The sequence below is a fragment of the Prunus avium genome, chromosome 1 (assembly GCF_965620075.1).
Source record: "Prunus avium chromosome 1, drPruAviu1.hap1.1, whole genome shotgun sequence".
Taxonomy (NCBI): Eukaryota; Viridiplantae; Streptophyta; class Magnoliopsida; order Rosales; family Rosaceae; genus Prunus; species Prunus avium.
In genome coordinates, this window is record NC_142284.1 from 6,899,697 (window position 1) to 6,915,620 (window position 15,924).

The 15,924-nt window shown below is 37.6% G+C and overlaps 4 protein-coding genes across 4 annotated transcripts; 1 reads left to right on the forward strand and 3 right to left on the reverse strand.

Annotated features, from left to right (window-relative positions):
- Positions 1-822: 822 nt before the first annotated feature.
- LOC110753417 (beta-1,3-galactosyltransferase pvg3-like) lies at positions 823-1,809 on the reverse strand. The gene has a single exon (XM_021954325.2). The coding sequence runs from the start codon at positions 1,807-1,809 to the stop codon at positions 823-825; it is 987 nt and encodes a 328-aa protein (XP_021810017.1).
- A 2,119-nt stretch (positions 1,810-3,928) lies between these two features.
- Positions 3,929-6,228, reverse strand: LOC110753458 (beta-1,3-galactosyltransferase pvg3-like). Its single transcript, XM_021954368.2, has one exon. The coding sequence runs from the start codon at positions 5,086-5,088 to the stop codon at positions 4,126-4,128; it is 963 nt and encodes a 320-aa protein (XP_021810060.1). The 5' UTR covers positions 5,089-6,228; the 3' UTR covers positions 3,929-4,125.
- Positions 6,229-6,390: 162 nt separating this feature from the next.
- LOC110753427 (FKBP-like peptidyl-prolyl cis-trans isomerase family protein) lies at positions 6,391-8,973 on the reverse strand. Its single transcript, XM_021954335.2, has 4 exons — positions 8,636-8,973; positions 8,006-8,128; positions 7,356-7,472; positions 6,391-6,779 (listed from the first exon to the last, which is right to left on the reverse strand). Exons 1-4 carry the CDS (start codon positions 8,921-8,923, stop codon positions 6,657-6,659), a joined length of 651 nt encoding a protein of 216 aa, XP_021810027.1. The 5' UTR covers positions 8,924-8,973; the 3' UTR covers positions 6,391-6,656.
- Positions 8,974-12,948: 3,975 nt separating this feature from the next.
- On the forward strand, positions 12,949-14,939 carry LOC110753465 (aspartyl protease family protein At5g10770-like). Its single transcript, XM_021954377.2, has 2 exons — positions 12,949-13,123; positions 13,479-14,939. The coding sequence occupies exons 1-2, from the start codon at positions 12,949-12,951 to the stop codon at positions 14,759-14,761; spliced, it is 1,458 nt and encodes a 485-aa protein (XP_021810069.1). The 3' UTR covers positions 14,762-14,939.
- Positions 14,940-15,924: the final 985 nt, after the last annotated feature.

Here is a 15,924-nt window from a genome sequence, read left to right on the forward strand (position 1 = left end):
TTTCGATGAACATTCAGAAATGAAGCAAAATCCTATGTATATCGATCAAAAACCCTTTCATAGAGAATCGTTGGATTTGGTAATAAGCATTTAGTAGGAGACTTCACTGTGGCTTGCCTTTTGAGCTTTGTTTCTTGCTTGAGGTGGGGGACCAAAGTGGCCGTTAGGCACTCCGTGGTCTCTACTTGATGATGATCCCGACGAAAGCACTCGCCTTTCATTAGTTAATGACTTGAAGAAAAGGTCAACTTCCCAGCAAATCAAAGTGGAATATTCAAGACAAGGTAGCCCAAGAATATCCACATCTCACCATTTAACTTGAGCAGGAGCTCAAGGTTTTTAAACAGGAGAGCCATGTTCCAGGAGGATCTCAATAAATTAATATTAAAATAACAATTAATTTAATTAATAATTAAAAGCTTTTAGATATTTAAGGTTTTGACATTGTCTGTTCAAAACCAAAACTAAAGGTTCTAGTTATTCTTTTGACCATTTTAAGCCATATAAATTGTATGGTTTAAACTGTATCTTCCATTTTTAAGTAGTTATTTTTAGCAAGTTACATATTGCATTCTCAATGAAATGAACCAAGCAGAACTCAAAGCAGTCCTTAGTTTTTCTCCTTTTGCTTTTCTTATTGTCTTAAAATTCCTCTCGTTTCTTTATTCCTATAAATTAGGAATACATAGTTCTATCACCTAGAAGTTTTGGATGAATAAGTGTAGAGTGTAACCATCAAAATCAAATTGTCTGGTCTCAATTCAACAATAATGAGAATTATTATAAAAATAAAATAAATAAAAATTTCAAGTATTTAAAGACCTATGGTATATGGTACAATTTGGAAGGCTTGAGATTATCAGTGACATTAAAATACTTCAATGTCCTAATCCACTTTTCTTGATTCTTCAACAAATGAACTGCAATTGTGTGTGGCCAAAGCTCATGTGTACATTTCGTGGGTGGCTCAGGAAAATTGTACATGGACCACTTAGCATTGAACCTGTTCTTAGCACGATGTCCATTTTTTATCCAGTCACCAAAAGTTTTATCTTCAGGCCCTTCTATGTGGTTCTTGGGGATATCAGATTTTCTGATCCACTCCACTATGTCCCAAGAAATCAAGTACCCCATGCCAGACATGTAGTGACCAAACGGCTCCATGCTTGAACATGGAATAACATAACCATAGTACAAGTCTTCTCTAGGCAACGGCTTCAGGGAGTCCACCAAGTTCTGCAGCCTGAAGTAGGCATCATCGTCAGCTTTCATTACATAATGGTAAGGTGGATAAACCCCATTTGTATTGTTGAACATCTCGGGCAAGCTCGAAAAGTAGGTGTAAGTCTTACCCTTGTTCATGTTCTCTTCGCAATCGAGAATAATAATATCATCATAACGCATTATTTCCAATGCTACAAGCACTTCTTGGTCTTCCTTGGTGAGGTTGCACATCACAAACTTCAAGTCCACTTTTGCGCCCACTGGAGTCTGCGTGCCATAGATCAAACGAAGGAAATGGCGGCGTTGGTATTGGCCAGGAAGTGTTAGAATTCCGAAAAGTACTCGGATTTCATCGTTTGAGGAAGAATTAAGGGCCAGTGAAGTAATGTTTGGTGATGAATGCAAAGTGTTTGATGAATTATACAACTGAGCAGAGGGCATGTTGATGTTAGCAAGAGCACGACGACCAAATTTCAGAAGACTGTCGAATCGCAGTTCGGTTATAGAAGCCAAAACATAGAGGAAACAAATGAAGAACAAAGAAGAAGCTATAAAACGTAGCCCGTCTGGCCTTGGTGTCTTCATGATGTTCTTGTTATAGGACGCTTGAGAAAATTAGAGCTTAATTGGCAAAAGAAAACCTAAAATTCCAAGCTTTGGTTTATGTATTCAAAGTTTCTTTCCTTGTTTCTCCATATAGATGAAATCTGGTAAGTGATGGGAAAGAGACTAGAGCTAAAATAATTGTAAAGTTTTGTACGTGAGTTATTGTTTATTAGTATCCACCTAATTTGCAAGGGGTATAATACATTTCTTTGTTTGGTAAGCCAAGGAGCAATATTCTTCCTCTTAATATGAAATGTACCAACCAATTATTGAAGTACAAGAGACACACTGCCAACCTAATGGAGTTGTTGGAAGAAACGAAAGGTTTAGTTTAATGAACAAAAATTCACATTGGTCATGAGATTTGTTAAAAAAAAAAAGCTTGGATGATTTAGATTGGACTTGGACCAAGAGTATTATCTTGAATTTTCCAACAAACTTGAAGGATCTTGATCGTCTACATCTCGAGCCTAATTAGGATTTACAATTTTTCTAAGCTACTACGTCTATTAGGCAATTGAGTCCCCATCTAACCATATGTAACTTAGCTACACCTCAATCCCAAGGTGAAACAGCTTCTAGTACTACTTTAGTTGTATCTTTAAGCTCTTTTCAGATTGCATATATATATATATATATTGTTCTCAACTTAATACAATACAGAGTTGAGAGTAAGGCCTCATGGCGTGATTGCGACCCTATCTCAAAAGACTTCGATACAATTTTAGGAGAGCACCCCACTTATTATAGAGTTTTTATAAAAAATAGCCCAAATTTAACCCCCCAAATTCATAAATGTCAGTTTTTTTTTTTTTTAAATCTTTTAAATATCACCAAAAACTCACGTAAATTGATCCAAATGCCCTCTAAATTATAACTCAATTACACCTAAAAGCTAAAAGCATAAAAACAAAATTGGATTCGTCAACTCAATCATGCTTATGAATCTTATCATAAAAATGACAATGTAATTACCAAAAAGAAGAAAAAAAGAAAGAAAGGAAGTTTTCATAAATCCAGGCAATACAAAACATCTATGTGGCTATGGCTTGAATTGGTGGGTTTTCTCATCAACTCTTTAGAGAGCATTTGGGTCAATTTAAGTGAGTTTTTGGCTATATTTGAAAGTTTGGGTTAATCGTTTTATTAGTCCTTGAATTTAGACCCGATTTGCATTTGAGTCCCTCAACTTCCAAAATCATTCCCGTGGTCCTTGAACTTTAGTTTCGTTTGGACAAATGGTCATGCCGTCAACTTTGTTAACTTTTCTATTAAATGCAGGGGCAAAATAGTATTTTTGTATTAAATTGATTAAAATATGAATAAAAAATTAAAAATTAAACTCTCTCTCTCCCCCTCTATCCTGATTTCTACTCCCCCCAAACTTGATTTTTTTTTTGGGTGGTTTTTTATTTGATTTTCTTTTATTGTTATTTTAAAGATATGATCTTTTATTCATTTTTTAGGTTTTAATATAAAAATACCATTTTGCCCTTGCATTTAACAGAAAAAGTTAACAAAATTGATGGCAGGACCATTTGTCCTAACTAAAGTGAAGTTAAAGGACCATGAGAACGATTTTGGAAATTGAGGGACTTAAATGCAAATCGGGTCTAAGTTCAGGGACTAATAAAACGATTAACCCTTGAAAGTTTTTTTAAAAACTAACATTTATGAATTTGAGGGTTAAAGTTGGGCTGTTTTTGATAAAACACCTTATTATACTTATTTATAAATAGTTACTTCTCCACACGTGCGATGATTATAGTTGATCCAGGGCAGTCCGCTCTCAACTTTCACGATTATTACCTTCTTTTTTTCGCTCTCTTGAGTTGCAAATCACCCAATTTTCATCTTAAAATTGTTGCAGCAAAGGGAGAGAGAGGGCATCTCCCTCCCACTTTGGCTTATTTTTGTTTGGGATGATTTTCAGTTAGGGGTGAACTAGGAAATTAAAAATTACAAAAACTAAAATGGTCACAATGAGGGAAAAAAAAAGCTTCAAAGAATCCAGTGAAGTCAACCATCCTTATTTTTGTAGATAATTTGCCCTTTTCAATAACTCCTATAAAGTAGATGCGGGGTGAATTCATCAACACATCATGAACCAAATAACTTTGATGGCAGTAGGCATTCATTTTCATGGGAGGGCCAATCACCCATTTGAACCTCAGATCAAATTACATAGTATAGAGCAAGAATGAATCATCAAAATCAGATTGTATCATCTAAATTCAGCAATAATTGAAAAGAATAAAAATAAAAGAAAAAGTAAACTGTTCAGGTATATATTACCTAAGGTATATGGTACAATTTGGAAGGCTTGAGATTATCAGTGACATTGAAATACTTCAATGTCCTAATCCACTTCTCTTGATTCTTCAACAAATGAACTGCAATTGTGTCCGGCCAAAGCTCATGTGTACATCTTGTTGGAGGCTCAGGAAAGTTGTACATAGACCACTTAGCATTGAATCTGTTCTTAGCACGATGCCCGTCTCGCATCCAATTCCCGAAAATTTTATCCTCCGGCCCTTCCAATTGGTTCTTAGGGATATCAGACTCTTTGATCCACTCCACTATGTCCCAAGAAATCAAATACCCCATGCCAGACATGTAATGCACAAAAGGGTCCATACTTGGGCATGGGATAACATAACCATAGTACAAGTCTTCTCTAGGCAACGGCTTCAAAGAGTCCACCAAGCTCTGCAGCCTAAAATAAGCGTCGTCGTCGGTTTTCATCACATAATGGTAAGGCGGATTAGGCCCCTCTTTGTCGTTGAACATCTCGGGCAAGCTCGAAAAGTAGGTGTAAGTCTTACCCTTGTTCATATTCTCTTGGCAATTCAGAATGATAATATCATCGTAACGCATTATTTCTAATGCAACAAGTACTTTCTGGTCTTCCTTTGTGAGGTTGCAGAACACAAACTTCACGTCCACTTTCGCTCCCACCGGAGTCTGCGTGCCGTAGATTAAACGCAGGAAGTGGCGGCGCTGGTATTGGTCAGGAAGTGTTAGAATGCCGAAAAGTATGCGAATTTCATCATCGGAGGAAGAGCTCTGCGCAAGCAAAGTGTTTGATGTTGAAGCATTGAGCTTACAGGGCATGTTGATGTTGGCAAGAGCACATCGGCCAAATTTCAGAAGACTATCATACCGTACTTCGTTTATAGAAGCCAAGGCACACAAGAAACAGATGAAGACGAAAGAAGAAATTATGAAACGACCCCGGTCTGCCCTCGTCGCCTTCATCGTAATTTAGTTGTTGGAGCCTGGAGAACAGAGCCTGCAGAGCAGAGGAGGGCAGAGAGCTGGCGTTTGTTAAAGCCAGTGAGGGTTGCAATGTAGGGAGAGTTTCTCAATGCACAAGGGATACTAATAAATTCAAAGCTTTCTTAGATGAAACGCGAGAGTTGTCATTTTCGTGCAAATGAGACTAAAACTTTGACTTTTCTGGCTGCAAGGAACGTGATGGAGGAAAATCCTTAAGTCAAGGACCTTTTTTCCATTTTGGTCCTTGATATGGAAGCAACAAGGTGTGTTTCATCTTGAGGCTGGAGGAGTTTTTGGTCTTCTTGGTAGGCTTGTATTTCCCCAATATAGGGCTAGCATCCAGGAAATTTAGGGGAAAAAGGGTTGGGAGGCACTGAGGGGGATGGTGGAGTTCAGCCTAAAATTAGCTTCAGTCACTTTTTATGAATATTTTTGCTTGCTTGCACATGACTAAAGTGCTTTGGTCAACTTTTCGTAATTTGGTATGTTTGCATGTACACGGTATTGGTCGGCTTCAATATGCTCACCATGCTTGAATTTGAATCTACACAATCAAAGAATCAATCAAACCCAAAAATATGATTTCAAATGCTCCATCTAAAAGTGCTTTGTAGTGATCCAAGAGTGAAATGACTATTATATGTGGTGCTAGAATTGAAGAAAAAAGGAGTGTCACATAAATCAGGAAATTTAGAATGCCCCTTAAATTTGACTGAACATGTAACAGATTATGACAGCATGACCAACAGTGTAACGAAAGTGGAGTTGAGGGACTACAAGAGCCATTTTTAAAGTTCAAAGACCAAAATGCAATTCGGGCACAAATTGAGGAACTATTACTCCTAAGAACCCAACTAAATAATACAACCATACTTTAAGGTTAAACTACAGTAATTTTAAACCTGAGAATATGGGATTCTGCAGAACACCATGGTTGGTTTTGGCATAAAATGCAGAAATTGTGAACCTCTCTCTATCTGGGTTAAAGTCTCATGATATGTTCTCAAATTAGCCAGTTAACACAAAAGAAAAAAAGGAAAACAAGGAAAACATTTCTGGCCATTTCCAGTAGGGCAAATGAGAACACATTACTCAAAGAAACAAAACTGTTAGTCCTTCCTAAATTCTCAGGTTGACGGGTAAAACACGCACCAGAGAAACAATATCAGCACAGAAGTTTTTTCAACAGCTCTTGTTTCATTCCCCCTGTATAAGATTCCAAAGTTTTCTCTCCTATAAAAAAAGACAAACTAAAGAAGGAAAAAAAAGAAACTACTGCACTCAACCAAAAGCCATCATCCCTATTGACTGATAACACATGATATCCAACGTGGAGCTGAAATTTAGCAGCAATCCATTGAATCTACAATTTTGTACACCTTCAGACAATTGGTTTATATATTACAGCTGAAGTAAGCAATCATAAGCCACATCGACCATGTAAAATACCTCCTTTCCCAGAATGAATAAAAAGTATCTTCTTACAGCTTAAATTTTGGCATAGGAGACAAAGCATTGGCATAGGAGACAAAGAATAATTGAAGTCTTCATTTATGTCTCAGGCTGACCAACTCAATATCAAACACAAGAGTCCCCAAAGTTGAGCCTTCTCCATTAGCAAGACGAGTTGGATTGAAAATGGTTGTAAACAGTCTCTGCCTGTCAAAAAACTGAGGAAAGACAATAAACCCTGAGAGCTGAGTAACAAGGGCAAGAAAATGAGGGGGAAAATACTTTGGTCTGCATGCATACAAAGATACATGTATCATGTATGGCAGATATGATGCATGATGTACTGCTGTAGTTGATGATGCCAAATTAAGCTATATAGATTTGGATCATTCATAACTTCCTAACAACCATATCCCTGTTACATATTCTCAGCATCCTTAATGAATTTACTCAGCAAGGTAACTTTAACTGAAAATATTTGCACCAAAAAAGGGGCAAACATCTCTCTCTCTCTCTCTCTCTCTCTCTCTCTCTCTCAGTTGATGGTAGGATTACTCTAAATTCACCTTTAAAAACGGATTAATGGCACAAGATAAAGAGATTTTGAGATTCTTTTTACTTTAGACACAAGTGTGCCCATGCAGACCACAGAAGCAAACAAGCGAAATGTATTCTGACTAGAGAAAGTAGCTTCTCTTTCGTTTCAACGAAGATATATGCAAACAACTGTTTAAGAATAAATTTACCAAGGTAACAGACTAAGTGAAAGAATCTGGAAGAAACAGAGCAATTACATTAGGTGGTACAGGTTCCTGTGATGTGTTCTGATACCCTTGTGATGGCGGTATAACAACTCTACGAACACCACCCACTTTCATAGATTTCACAGCTGTTTCAATCCCTGAAATGACCTGCATATGCATTTGCAACATCAATATAAAGAGAGTCTCACAACTTGTGACAGTTCAAACAAAGGATTAAAACATTTCTAAAGTTAAGAAAAGGTAAGTCTCCAAAAGGCTAAACAGACATAATGGTATTTACCGCACAAAATTATAGCTGTTAATATCTGGTTAAGCTTTTAAGGGAAATGAATATATTTCGTTAGAAAAAGAGGATTTTGGATAGTGCTTAAAGACATGACATGACCAATTATTACAATCAAATTGACAAGTAGTCATACACGCAAATGTGAAATAACATGAAGGAACATAAGCTGCAGCTGTACGTAACCATTCCATCGATATAATGGAGAAATGGAATCTGTATTGCATAACAACATTGTTTTGAATCAGCTAGCTAGGTTGTAGGTTAATGATATACAGCGCAATATTTTCAAAGGTAGTACTAATAGTGAATATTGGTGTTAGTAAAACATAAATATGACATGACTAATATCTTTTAATGGTAAAGACTAGGAGACCATATTAACATGAGGACTTACTTTCCCAGACCCAATAACGAATACAAAAGGAATCGGTTCACCATTTTCATCTTTGTGATCATATGTCGAGTCAAAGCGCCATCCTTGTTTTGCTGCCAACCTTCCATAGTAATGAACAGCAACCTTCACAATCAAAGTATACACATTTAGAAGGCTATAGATGCATTTCAATCACTGCAAGAGGCCTTCAGATAGCTAGGCATCAAATTGTCCCACAAATCTGAATTCTCAATCCAAAACAAGAAATATTTCAGGGCACAAAGTGTGCACATTGTACTCTTTTATGCTATTTGTTCTGTCTTCTGTAATATTGAAGTTTAAATGCTGCAAAAGCCAAAAATATAGAGTTCCTTTTGTTCTAAACAGAACAGCATCCAACAACTTGGCCACACAAAAAAAATTTCAGCAAATTACAGCCTAACTGCTTGAAAACAGGTGAAATTACTGGCTAGCTTAAATGCAAAAGATTACATCAACCATTATGTACAGGCACAACCATGTAAATTAACCAAGCTTGTTTTGATTATACGCAAATCAAAAGGCAACATAGCCACATACCCATCAACCCCTTACCCCAGTTTTAACCAACCACCCAGTTCATAAATCATGTATATCGGAGAGAAAGATAACCTGGTCGCCGTCGGCGGGTACTTCACCGTCACCGAGGCGAAGCTCCAAAGCCTTGACGCCGCCGGAGTTTAGGAGTTCTGAGAATTCGGCTATGGCGGACTTTGAAGGAGGTGTCAGCGTCAAGAGCAGCGTGAATGTGGTGGAGATTAAAGCAGCGGATAAAGCTCCCCTTCTTGTTATGGTTGATGATGATGGCGTTGGAGAGATGATCTTGGGATGAACTAAACGGACGGTTGGATGGTGGGGAACAATGGAGCACTGTAGTGCCGCGAAGCACTGGAGAGTCATTTTTTCTGTTTAGATTTGGCCAATTTGCGTTCATTATCCCAGTGGTCATAGGCATAGGCATGCCGCATGTCCCAAGATGGTGTGGTTAAAAAAAAAGTGTTACTATGTGATATGACTTCACGTGCAAGTGAAAGAATGTCCTTTCAAGCCCATTCAAATTAGGCTTAATCACTTCCTTTAAAAAAAAAATTAGGCGTAATCACTTCGTCGGCTTCGGAAATTATGATTAGTCCCACTTTCCTCTCCGGAAATTAAAGTGATTGAGAAATCCCCTTGATCAAGATTTATAGTTGGTAAGTGAGATTGGACTTGGACTACTTCAATTAAAATGAACAACAGTTCTGACCATTGTTTAGTGTTCTCGGACTCCACTTATTAAAATAGACAACAGTTCAACATATTGTGTCTTACAAGTTTTATTTAGAGGGGTGAGACTCATAAGGGCTGACTTGGACTCAACTCTAATCCAATCCTAGCCACGCAACCAAACAAATATGCCTTTTGTTAATGTTTGCAATAATTTTATAAGATAAGAATGTCATATGACATATGTTTACTATGAAAATGGGATATCTATACTAGTTCACTAATACTTCATTAAACAGACGCAAATAACTTTATAGTATATCACATCCCGATGATTTGAAATTGAAATAAGAAACAAATTGGGCAACTACCCCCAACCAAACAGAGCTTAATGCCCAATAGAACAGCCAACCAGTTGAGAAACAAAACAGAGCAAGTTTTTGAGTTTTTTTTTATTTAAACCTCGCACTTCTCTTTGTTCACTTTATATTCTAGGTTCATCCTAACTTCTAATTTAAATTTTCACAATTTTTAAGAAAACCCACTAGCTTCCCAAGTTATCCCCAAATACATACCCATCAGAAAAAAAAAAAACAATAAAAAAAACCTCATCCACCTCACACCCCACACCAGAATCCTAAGATCTTCAAGTCCATCTTGCAGTTTCATAACAGCATTTTGCAGGTATTACTGCATCATTATTCTTTTGCACCCGATTTTCTTTTTCGTAGAATAGGTTCTATTATTTTTCAATGTAACAGTGTGATAAATATTTTACAAGTAATAGCTTACAAGTGTAGTTGTTCTTCATCAAGAATTTTGTTCTGCTATGGAAAACGGATTTGGTATATGGTATTTTGATGTATATTTTCTTATTATATATTTGTTGTACATGGATGCAGTAAACACTACGTTTATATTATTTAGGGCATTATGTCAATTTAGGAGATAAATAAAAACAGCAAGCAGAAGTGTTGGGCCATGGGCGTGGAAGAAATCTATTAATAAAAGAAAGAGAAGGAGAGAGAGGTGAGGAAGTCATGCAAAGCCAAGGGAATTCGTAATATCCACTCCCTCCCTATCCACTTATATTACTATGACAATCCCAATTTAGGGTTTGTGAAGAGAATATGAGATTGTAGTAGGTTTCTTAGATTGAAAGAGGAGTAATCTGGCAATAGGGTGAAGAGGAGTTTGTGTTTTTCTAAAACTTAATATGAAGAGTGGTGAGGTGTGTGTATAGATGTACTAGGGTTAAGTATTAAGTTGGATGACTTTTTTTGTCTTTTTACACAATAATAAAACATAAGAGCTTAATGATTTAAGTATTGGGGTAAACAAAGAAAAGTGTGGGGTTTAAATAGAAAAACTCAAGTTTTTTAACCCAAAAAAAAAGTTTAGTTTATTACTTTTAGTCCTGGTGGACAACACTTCAAAAATATTCAAAAGACAAAAATTACATTGAACAAATTAGAACACTAGATAAACATACTACTAACTAAAAGTCCCTCATGATTCAATGGTCAGCAATGTGATCAAAAATATGGATTTAAGTCCAAGTAATACAGGCTTCCAAACACAATTAAGTTTTGTTAGGGACTTATCATTAGAAATCTCACAAAAGTAAAACATATAGGCCTCATTTATGAGCTTATATGCGAAAAGCCCATGAAGTAACCAAGCACTATGGCATACCTATACTTATGGTCCTATGGCTTGGCTTCAGAGATGCTATTTGGGCGCAGGGGAGCTATATAAAGCTAACTCATTGAGAGAGTTAGAATATACAAGAATCAAGTTCATTTTGTCTCTAGCTTCCTTTGCTTTCTTGCATTCTTCTCCAATTATCTTCATCAATGTTATCAATATTCTTTGCACTTATTGTACGGCAAGTTTGTCTGCAGAAGCTTTGTGAAAATCTGCTTGTGGGTCTGAATTAAATTGAACGATAAATAGTTAGTGGGGTATAGCTTAGTTGGTTGAGATTTTCCACCTCCACCTCCACTTATATGAAGTTCGAAACCCCAAAACACTCAATAAATATTTGTGTAAACCCCCCATCTTCAATTACTTGTACTAAAAAAAAATTTATACATAAACAAATAAACATAGTTAATGTGAATTTATTTAAGCATATTTCGTAGGACCAGACTACCACCACTTAGACTACCATTATATCCCATGAAATAATGCTCACTCAATTTAAGTTCATTTGGCAAAAAAACAGAAGTACAATTATAAGTACTCGTTTGAAATTGATTATGGATAGGCCAATAATCACTTCTGTGGAGAATCACTTTAAGTGGTTTTTAAGTGATTTTATGTAGAAGCACATGGGAGGTGCTTCTCCCTAGAATCACTTAAAATTCTAAAGATGATTGTATGAAGAAGCACATGAAAAGTGCTTCTCCCTAAAATTGATTCTAACCTATCTAGAATTACTCCCGAGCACTAAGTTTACCACCATGCTTATAGAATTACAGACGCACTGAAGCACTTGATTTTTGAACGGCAATATGTTTCTGGTCAACCGGCAAATTCCACATAAAATAGAAAACTTTTAGTACAAGAGGAAGCTGGCATAAGCGCATTACTCAAAGAACGTCTTAGTGCTTGTTAAAGATATTAAACCTTGGACAAGTGGTGCAGGTTCAAGTCCATTTGTGATTTATATATAATTCTCTAACCAGTCTCGTTTTTGTAGGCTCCATATTTAAGAAAAAGAAACTAGCACGACAAAATTAAGATTTTCACTTGGATTTTACTTCATTCTATAAAACTCAATGAAATAGTAATTATATATGCTCTTTGTTATTTGTTAGTGGGGGATGTTGATTCGAACTTGGAATATTTTCCAACTTTCGAAAAAGAAGTACCACTAAATTAAGAGTTAACTGCTAATTACATATTCTCTTTAATTGTTAGATTCTACATATGCTCATTATTTGCTACCAAGAACGTAAATTATGCATTCTCAATATGCCCACTTAACATACGGTAAAGACTGAATCAAATATATATGTTAGTCAATACATATTAGGTGGAGCATATATGGTGGTTGGATTTGGCAAATGAATTACTGCTCTAATACAAGGTGTGGTGCCGTTGGCAAATTGCCACCTCTAGCTAGTGAGCTACTTGGTGCCTCAATGGTAGGGGTTCGAAACCCGTTTGAAGCACTTTGTGGTCAGGGGCAAGCTGGGTGTGGAGAGACCTTGTGGTATTTATCGAAAAAAAAATTTAGACCATGAAACCTAAAATTAATTGTGAATATGGGTGAGAATCGGCGTCCCGCTGTTGCCTCAAGAGGAGAAAAAAAAGAAGAAGTCACACATGAAGAGCCCTATGATATTATATTTGTCATTCAATGCTTAATTAGAATTCTCAATGAGATCCTATATTCTCAACAGTACGAAGTGGGAATGTATCATGTTGTTGCCAAACAATCTAACAGGATATCTTAAAGAACGAAAAACTTGTTGAGTACGTTCATTATTACTGACTAGACTAGTGTCTTGTGAGCTTGGTGGGATTGGGTGGCTGCATAGGCGTACAATCAATTGAATTTGAGACCAAATATTTTTTAGCAGAAACAGCATCGAAATTTCTCACTATCCCACTGCGCTATAATGGGTGACGTTGAGACCACCTAAAAGCTATCTCCAATTACCTTATAAAGCTAAGAGTATGCTTATTCATGAATTAACTTAATTTCAGTCATGGAAACTCCCAATATTTCTAGCTCCTCCTTCCTCTGGTATTTCATTCGTTTCTTTGTACTTGTCTGCCTGATTCTCTGCTCTTTGGAGACATGCTTTACCTTGGAAGAAAGTCATACAGTTCAAGTCAAGTCTCTGCTACCAGCAACCACTTGCAGCCCTGGATCCACCGAAGGTTGATCACATAACTCTTAAATCCACACTACTAACAAAAAGTTCAATAGGCATAGATAATTTTGTTCATAAATAGAGTTTGTATTGGCATTTTCCGTGAGGGAGCACCAAAAGTGTGCGAATACAAATACCTGGCTATTCATGTCACTCTCTTTATGTGCATGTTGTCGTTTCTTGAGTTGGTGTTTCCTTCCGTAAGAAGTTTTTTTTTTTCCTTCTCATTAAAGTTTGGTACGTAACATACATTAATTCTGATTTTGGTATTTTGATTAGCTAGACAATACATAGGTAGGTACAAAGTTGTACGTAGGTGTATTTACATTTGTAGGTACATTAATATATCTATTTCAATTCAGGTCATGACAAGAAGGCATCAGTACTTAAAGTGGTACACAAGCATGGCCCTTGCTCCCACTTCAACCAATTACACAAAGAAAATGCTCCCACTCACACTCAAATCCTCGAGCAAGACCAAGCCCGAGTGAATTCAATCCACTCTCGGCGTAATCCCAAGAAAGCAATTGACCGCCGTGGCCAAAGACAGTGGGACAGCACCACTGTCCCGGCCATGTCCGGGAGTACAGTGGGTGCGGGCAACTACATTGTGACGGTGGGCCTAGGCACACCTAAGAAGCAACTTTCACTCACATTTGACACAGGAAGCCACCTCACTTGGACTCAATGTCGGCCCTGCGTTAGGCCTTGCTACAAACAAGTGGACCCCATCTTTGACCCTTCAGTCTCCAGTTCATATGCCAACGTGTCCTGCAATTCTACGGTGTGCTCTCAACTCATATCAGCTACACTCTATAAACCCGGTTGTGTAAAATCCACATCCACATGCGTATACGCCACAGCATACGGAGACGGCTCCATCTCCGTCGGATTCTTAGCCAAAGAAACCATTACTTTAACTTCGACGGATGTGTTCGACGGGTTCCTCTTTGGCTGCGGCCATATCAACCAAGGCCTCTTTCGTGGCTATGCGGGGTTGCTTGGCCTCGGTCGCGACAGTATTTCCTTTGTTGAACAAACTGCGGCCAAATACGGCCGCTTTTTCTCCTATTGTCTACCCTCCACCTCAAGCTCCACCGGTTTCCTTAGCTTTGGCCGCCGAGCTTCCAAGGGAGTGAAGTTCACGCCGCTTGCCACCCTCCCACAAAAGGAGTACTCATCGTTATATGGCATTAACCTGGTTGGTATCACTGTGGGCGGACGTAAGTTACCCATTTCAACTTCAGTTTTTAAAACTTCCGGGACGATAATCGACTCTGGTACGGTCATAACACGGCTGCCACCACAGGCGTACAGCGCTTTGCGGGATGTATTTCGTCATGGGATGAAAGGCTACCCGACAGCTCCGGCAATTTCAATATTGGATACATGCTATGACTTTAGTAGTTATGAGACAGTTAATATTCCGACAATAGGGATTTCCTTTGAGGGTGGATTGACGTTGGATTTGGATGGTACTGGCATAATATATGCGGTGACTGCTTCCCAAGCTTGCTTGGCTTTTGCTGCAAATAAGAATGACAGTGACATTGCCATATTTGGGAATGTTCAGCAGCAGAAATTGGAGGTGGTGCATGACGTTGCTAGAGGGAAGCTTGGATTTGCCCCTGGAGGTTGCCTCTGAGCATGCATAGGCTATAGATATGGTTGCACATCCATGTGCGATGATCAATTACTATATACATATGCACGTACTTTACTGGGAACAAAGCTGTTGTCTGTGTATAATATAGCTAAAGCACAGGCTCTCTTTGAGAATATTAGGTCCCTTTGAAAAATAAAAAGACAGAGTAATTATAGTATAGACTGATGGTATAACTATATAAAACTACCTAATTTTTGAAAATATTGCACGTAGATTTTTGAACTCACGGAAAAATTACAAATTAGATTCTCCGTTAATCAGACCATCAGAGGAGGCGTTAAGTGCTGATGGTTGGGGTGGGGGTAGGTCCTCTCTCTCTCTCTCTCTCTCTCTCTCTCTCTCTCTCTTTGATGAGCCCCAAGCTCCAAATCTGTCAAGGACACAACCCAAATGCAATACCAGATCCAACCCCCGAAGCCCACGGCCACAGCACCGTCTTGGTCACCAAGCTGGTAATTATTAGCTATTACATCACCCATTATTACAGCGAAAACTTCCATGCTTAATTAACCATACATTAAAATCAATAAGAATCCAATTAACCAATCATCTACATAAAGAACATAACAAGTGGTTATATTGTTTCACAAGAAAATATTCCTCTATCCAAGTAATCATGCAACATGACAAGCAACAATAACAATTGTGTCAACGGAATTTAGTCCAGCGAAAAATGACATTGACTTGTAGACTAGTGGTTTCAGGTTCGAACCCCAATAGAACCATTGTAGTGTGTGTGTGAAAAATCTCCTCCCCTCATTTGGTAGCATCCCATGCAAGTAAATTCAGTGGTGTTAGTGAGTGGGCTGAATGGCCACCATTTTGGCTGTTCTCCTCATTAATTAACAACAGATGTAAACAATATTTTTGATGATTAATGCAACTGTTATCGTATGATTTTATTTTTCATTGAGAGCTACCTTGACTTCTTCTTAGTTAGATATAGAGCCTACAAAGGAGGGAGACTAATTAGAAAACAATATATATACATCAGAAATGGATTTGAACCGCCACCACTTTTCCAAGGTGGGAAGAAAATTCCTATAAATTGACAAACACGACATCCTTTTGTACTAAACTTTCTATTTTCTGTTGAATTTGTTTACATGGAAATAGTCATTCGAAAAGCTGGTGCGTGGGTG

Excerpts from the sequence above, each read along its gene's own strand:
- LOC110753417 (XM_021954325.2), bottom strand. The coding sequence starts at position 1,809 with ATGAAGACACCAAGGCCAGACGGGCTACGTTTTATAGCTTCTTCTTTG.
- LOC110753458 (XM_021954368.2), bottom strand. The coding sequence starts at position 5,088 with ATGAAGGCGACGAGGGCAGACCGGGGTCGTTTCATAATTTCTTCTTTC.
- LOC110753427 (XM_021954335.2), bottom strand. The coding sequence starts at position 8,923 with ATGACTCTCCAGTGCTTCGCGGCACTACAGTGCTCCATTGTTCCCCAC. Across the intron at positions 8,129-8,635 it reads TACCCGCCGACGGCGACCAG|GTTGCTGTTCATTACTATGG; the intron begins GTTATCTTTCTC and ends TTGATTGTGAAG. Across the intron at positions 7,473-8,005 it reads TCGTTATTGGGTCTGGGAAA|GTCATTTCAGGGATTGAAAC; the intron begins GTAAGTCCTCAT and ends ATGCATATGCAG.
- LOC110753465 (XM_021954377.2), top strand. The coding sequence starts at position 12,949 with ATGGAAACTCCCAATATTTCTAGCTCCTCCTTCCTCTGGTATTTCATT. Across the intron at positions 13,124-13,478 it reads CAGCCCTGGATCCACCGAAG|GTCATGACAAGAAGGCATCA; the intron begins GTTGATCACATA and ends ATTTCAATTCAG.